Consider the following 6638-nt stretch of genomic DNA (forward strand, 5'->3'; position numbering starts at 1 on the left):
TGTCCTCCACCATCCCCCGGAGTCCACTCAAACTCACGCCAACTGCTCCAGTGACTCCATCCAGCCACCTCATCCTCTGCCGTCCCCTTCTTCTTTTGCCCTCAATCGTTCCCAGCATTAGGCTCTTCTCCAGGGAGTCCTTCCTTCTCATTAAGTGATCAAAGTATTTCAGTTTCATCTTCAGTATCTGGCCTTCTAAAGAGCAGTTAGGGTTGATCTCCTCTAGGACTGACCAGTTTGATCACCTTGCGGTCCAATTCAAAGACCTCAATCCTTTTGTGCTCAGCCTTCCTTATGGTCCAGCTTTCACAGCCAAGTGCTTGCTAGGAGCTTGCTAACATTCCTGAGTGTTTGCAGGCTTGATCTTGGCTCAACTCACTTCTCAGGACAGAAAAAAGTCCAGTGAGCACAAGGGACGAATTCCAGGAAGATTTTTGCATCTCTATACTAGTTTACCAGCAGCAATCACATCTGCTAATTAAGATGTTGACTCACTGTAAGATGAGTTGGGAAAGAGTTTGTGCCTCTTCTGCCAATCTTTTTACTCCTTTGTGGGGAGAACAATGGTGTCACCTTGTAACCTTGAGCCTGATCATAGATGATCAGATCTACCATTAAAGTAAGAGAGCCAGTGGCCTTGGCTCCTCATATACCATCTTTCCCTTGTCAGAGGAAGCTGTCTTATATTGAGTTAGACTCTGGTCTTCTAGCTCAGTATTCTTGATGCTGACTGGCTCTCCAGGTTTGTGTAAAGGATATTTTCCAGCCTTACCAATTAATGCCTGGGATCAAATGGGTGTTTCTGCATGCTAAGCTTGTATTCTTCCTTTAGCAGCAGCTCCTTCTGCTTACCCTTGGCCCTAATGTGTTGTATGACGTGCTTGTGGTACAGGGTATAAGGAGCAAAAGACTTTGATTCCTGTTGTTTCAGGGCTTTTAAAAGATTTGACATGAGAGGGAGTTTTTAAATAATCTGGCCTTGCTAGTGAGTTAATACAAACAAAAATTATATACATTCACCACATTAATACCCTACCTTTTCATAAAATATGATGGTGTTTCACAATCATATAATCTACAGTTTAAAAACAATAAAAATAATATGAAATAATAAAGTACATAAATATAAAAATACCAGCCATATAAAACATTATAAAATTAAAATACAAATTAAGACACAAACAGAAAAGAAATCAAATCAATCAAAAGTGGTTCAATCTTGATTGATTGATTGATAAACCACTTACACAGGTCAAATACTCACAGGTCATGCTTATGGAAGCTATTTACAAGGAGGATAAATCAACCTCCTTTGTTAGGGAGTTCCACAGTATGATTGCACATGAGACAGTGGAACAGAAGATAGTAGTACTCGGACAGATGGATTCAGGAGAAGGTTGTCCTGGATCCTTAAACATGATCTTAATCTGTTTAAGGTTTTATAGGCCATAACCAGCATGTTGAATTGGACGTGGAAATGGAACAGCAGCAAATGTAACTGTTGTAACTTAGCAGTCACATGCTTCCAGGAATCGTCACTGGTCAACAGTCCACAGAAAAAGCATTGCAGTAATCCAAAGAAAAGTAATTAAGGTGTGTGCTACAATGACCAGATCAAATACCTCCAAATATGAGTGATATTTATTTATTTGTTTATTTATTCATTCGTTCATTCAATTTATATGCTGCCCCAGTAGCCATGGGTTCTCTGGGTGGCTTACAACATATTAACATTCAATAATATAAAACAACACAAACACATTTGCTACAATAACCAATAATAATAAAATCAGTAAATAAATTAATAGGATTTAAACCAAAATAGGAAAAATAGAATTAATAAATACTCAATACGGTATGCATATATAAAAACCCAAAATTAAAGCATAAACAATTAAACTTAGAAATAAATATTTCTCCTTTAAAATTATGTTCCATTGACAAGCAGTATAAAATAACATCTGCTAAACAGGTAAGTTTTTAGTTGATGCTAAAAGCCAAAAGAATTGGCACCAACTGGACCGTGAGTGGAATTGAATTCCAAAGTTGGGGTGCTATGCAGGAGAAGGCCCTCCTCCTTGCAAGCCCCCACTCCCACTTTGTGATGGGGAGGAATGTGGTAGAGGACTTCAGATAAAGACTACAATGAATGGGCTGTACATAAAGGGAAAGATGTTCCTGTTCCAAAACTGTTTAGGGGTTTATATGTCATTATGAGCACTTTAAATTGTGTTACAGGTGATAACTGGCAACCAGTGTAACCTGTGTAGGACTGACTTGATAGGCTCATGAATGCTGGTCCTAGTCAGCAAGTGGACTCCCCAGGTATGAATGAGTTGCAAGGTCCGAACTGTTTTCAAAGGCAGCCCCTTGTAGAACTCATTACAGTAATCCAACCGGGAGGTTACCACCACATGGATAAATGTGGCAAGGCTCTATTCATCAAAGTAGGGACGCAGCTGATAAATCATCCAAAGCTGATAAAAAGTGCTCCTGGAAACTTAAGTCCACCTGTGCAACTAGTGACAACTCGGGATCCAGGAACACTCCTAGGCTGTAAACCCTACCCTTAGCAGGCATGCAGCCCTGTCTGGAACAGGTTGAAAATTCCCCAGCTGAACAGATGGACTCCCCACCAACAGTACTTCTGTCTTGTCTGGATTGAACCTCAGCTTATCAGACCACATCCAGCCTATTACCAAGCTCAGACACTGTTTCAGAACTGTCAACATTTCCCCAAGCCATCTATGTATTTTAACCCAATATTTTTTTGCTTTATCACAGGTCCACCACATATGATAAAAGGTGCCAGGTTTCTGTTTACATTTCCAACACATAATTGACATATTCGGAAACATTTTAGCTAATCTGTTGGGTGATAAATACCATCTATAAAACATTTTATACAATTTTTCTTTATAAGAAGTTGCCAAGGTTATCTTGACATTTCTTTCCCACAACTTTTGCTACCTGTGCAATTCAATGTTGTACCCAAAGTTTCGTGCCTGTGTTATCATTTTATTTCTAAAAGAAAAGTATACAATCTTTTAATCATTTTCATCTGATTTTAAAATTAATTGATCAAAAGTATTTTGTTCCTTATAGAAACCATACATTTTAAAATCTTTAACATGTCTCGATTTTTTCTGCGTTAGATGCCACCAAGAAAGATCAATGCCCTGGTCTTGAAGTTCTTGATTTGGTTTCAGTTTTCCTTCATTGTCCAAGATGTCATTATAAACCACAGTCTTATTTAAATTTAATGCATTTGGGTATGCAAAAGCTTCCATAGGAGAAAACCATTTCGGTATCTTATTATAAATGTTTAACTTTAATTTTTCCCAAACTGAAATCGATGCCTTCCTAATGTAGTGGTTTTGAAAATATCCATGAGTTTTACCCATACACTTCTCATACCACATAAAAGCATGTCAGCCCATTTGTAAGTCGTTACCTTCAAGATATAAAATCCTTTTGTTTCTTATTGTTATCCATCCTTTTAGCCACACTAGAACACATGCCTGATAATACAACAAACAATCTGGGAGGCCTAAACCCCCATTCCTTTTGGCCTCCTGGAGCATTTTTGTTTTAATTCTTGGTTTCTCCTTTTGCCATATAAATCTTGAAATTTGTGTATTTAAATCATCAAAAAACCTTTTCTCAATTTTTATGGGAATTGTTTGAAATAGAAACAAAATCTTGGATTCCCAGATATTTAACCTTTTTCACTATTTGAAGATCTAGCTGTTCCATCAAGGCTGTTCTCTGATTCAATGTACAATTTTTTACTGATAATTTAGACTTTTCTCTATTTATTTTCATCCCCGTAACTTCTCCATAGTCTTCTATTTTTTCAACAATTTAGTTGCTGTTACCGTGGGTTCTTCTAAGATAAAAACTAAATCATCCATAAATGCTTGGAGTTTATACATTTCATCTTTAATTCTAGTTCCTATAATTTCCATATCTTCCCTAACATTTCTATTAAGAACCTCTAAAATTAATATGAATAACAATGGTGACAAGGATCATCCTTGTTGTGTGCCTTTTTGGATATTTATAGTCTCTGTAGGTTGACCGTTAATTATTATTCTGGCAGTCTGTTTTTGATAGATAGTTATTGCGTTTACAATTTTTTTGTCAAAATCCATTTGTTTTAATTGTTCTTTCATAAACTGCCAATTAATATTATCAAATGCGTTTTGTGCGACTAAAAGCAGTAATGGCTTTGGGAACTAGATTTATGAGTGCTGCCAGCATTGCTGCAGAGGTTGAAGGGATGGTGGGTCAGCCTGTCAGTGCTCAGACCATACTCCGCACACTGCATCAAATTGGTCTGCAGGGCTGTCATCCCAGAAGGAAGCCTCTTCTAAAGATGATGCACAAGAAAGCCCGCAAACAGTTTGCTGAAGACAAGCAGACTAAGGACATGGATTAGTGGAACCATGTCCTGTGGTCTGATGAGACCAAGATAAACTTATTTGGTTCAGATGGTGTCAAGCATGTGTGGCGACAACCAGGTGAGCAGTATAAAGACAAATGTGTCTTGCCTACAGTCAAGCATGGTGGTGGGAGTGTCATGGTCTGGGGCTGCATGAGTGCTGCCAGCACTGGGAAGCTACAGTTCATTGAGGGAACCATGAATGCCAACATGTACTATGACATACTGAAGCAGAGCATGATCCCCTCCCTTCGGAAACTGGGCCGCAGGGCAGTATTCCAACATGATAATGACCCCAAACACACCTCCAAGACAACAACTGCCTTGCTAAAGAAGCTGAGGGTAAAGATGGACTGGCCAAGCATGTCTCCAGACCTAAACCCTATTGAGCATTTGTGGGGCATCCTGAAACAGAAGGTGGAGGAGCGCAAGGTCTCTAACATCCACCAGCTCCGTGATGTCATCATGGGGGAGTAGAAGAGGACTCCAGTGGCAACCTGTGAAGCTCTGGTGAACTCCATGCCCAAGAGGGTTAAGGCAGTGCTGGAAAATAATAGTGACCACACAAAATATTGACACTTTGGGCCCAATTTGGACAGTTTCACTTAGGGGTGTACTCACTTTTGTTGCCACCGGTTTAGACATTAATGGCTGTGTGTTGAATTATTTTGAGGGGACAGCAAATTTACACTGTTATACAAGCTGTATACTCACTACTTTATATTGTAGCAAAGTGTCATTTCTTCAGGGTTGTTACATGAAAAGATATAACAAAAATACTTACAAAATATGAGGGGTTTACCCACTTCTGTGATATATTGTACATGAGCATCTTCTGAACCAAGGCCACTTGGAAAGCCTGGATATCCAAGTCTGGGATTGAATCAAGGAATATTTGCAAACTGCAGACCTGTTTTTTGTTTTTGATTTTTTTAAAAAGTATGCACTGCCAACCAAAATAGGTTGAATTGCAGTTGTCTGATATGCCTTTCTTTGATCAAAGCACCTCTTTCTTGCCTTGATTTAGTTTCAGTTAGTTTGCATTCATCTAGTTTGTTACTGATGCAGCCACATTAATTCAAAACATCAACAACTTCACTGGATTATGAGGGAAAGGAGAGAACGTATCGGTGGCACTGAACACTAAAATATGGATGATCCCTATCCAAGTAGTTGCATGCAGTTATTAAATAGCAGGCAGGATGGAAGAATCCTGGTCAGTGGCTCAGGTGTTAAAGAGTTTTTCCTCAGCACTACCTACAGGAATTGCTACTTGAGGAATGAATGAAACCACCACAAACAGTGCCAGCCAGTCCCACCCTAGCCAGAAGAGTACTATAAGCAATGGTATTGAAATCCTCTGAAAGGTCCAGCAGAACCAATAAGGAAGCTTTTCTTTTGTCTGGTTCCCAGCGAAGGTCATCCATCAAGGTGACCAAAGCACATTCCAACTTATAATTGAACTGGCAAATAGATGAAAACAGATCTAGAAAATTTGTATCATCATACTGCCCCTAGAAACAGTAGTAATTACTTCACACAAAAGAAACCTGTAGGTTGCAATAAATTTTTTTAAATGTTCTTGGTTGTAGTTACTTTTTACATATATTATTTTTCAGATATTCCTCTTCATGTACATTTTAAAAAATTGCTGAAGAAGTATGAGATCAAGGAGGATTCTTTTGAAACATCTGCTCTTGGTTTAGAGTTTCAAATGTCTCCAGCAAATGGTATGCAATAAAGAGGTGTTTTTAATACTTCTACATGGTTTTGTTGATTTCCTGCCACTCTATGGTCAATTTTCAGTATAGTTTAAAGTGGAAATGGTGAACACACAGCTCTTGTTTGGGGAAAGAAGGATTTTTGTGCTTGTAGTTGTGACTTGTGCATAGATGTTTAAGAGCAACAAGTAAGGGAAAGACCCTCAAGCTCTCTTGTTGTTGTGTCAAACAATCATTTCTTAATTAAGAAATGCACATTTTAAGGGCTGTAAGTTAAAGATTATTTCATTGTAAAATGTGTGTTGAAAAATGTTAATTTTATGCATCCAAAATATGCAAATTACCTATGTCTTTTCTAACTCATAATGTATTTCTAGAGTGATCTCTATAACTTCCTGTGTAATAGAGGTGATCCTTTTTGTGGTCCTCCATATATTTTGGTCTCCATGGGAGTCTAAACCAAAATATCTGGA

At 38.3% G+C, this 6638-nt stretch overlaps 1 protein-coding gene across 4 annotated transcripts in view; it reads left to right on the plus strand.

The window, feature by feature from the left end:
- The window catches only part of KANSL1L (KAT8 regulatory NSL complex subunit 1 like), an 82384-nt gene that overhangs the window by 43244 nt on the left and 32502 nt on the right, over positions 1–6638 (plus strand). For all 4 annotated transcript variants that reach the window (XR_006414901.1, XR_006414902.1, XM_044431978.1 and 1 more), the window contains exon 8: positions 6064–6174. Coding sequence is in view for 2 of the 4 variants with exons in the window: in XM_044431978.1 (XP_044287913.1) it covers positions 6064–6174 (111 nt within the window). In the remaining 2 variants the exon portion in view is untranslated. The remainder of the gene's footprint in view (positions 1–6063; positions 6175–6638) is intronic.

Source organism: Varanus komodoensis, unplaced genomic scaffold (assembly GCF_004798865.1).
Source record: "Varanus komodoensis strain SLA01 unplaced genomic scaffold, ASM479886v1 scaffold23, whole genome shotgun sequence".
Taxonomy (NCBI): Eukaryota; Metazoa; Chordata; class Lepidosauria; order Squamata; family Varanidae; genus Varanus; species Varanus komodoensis.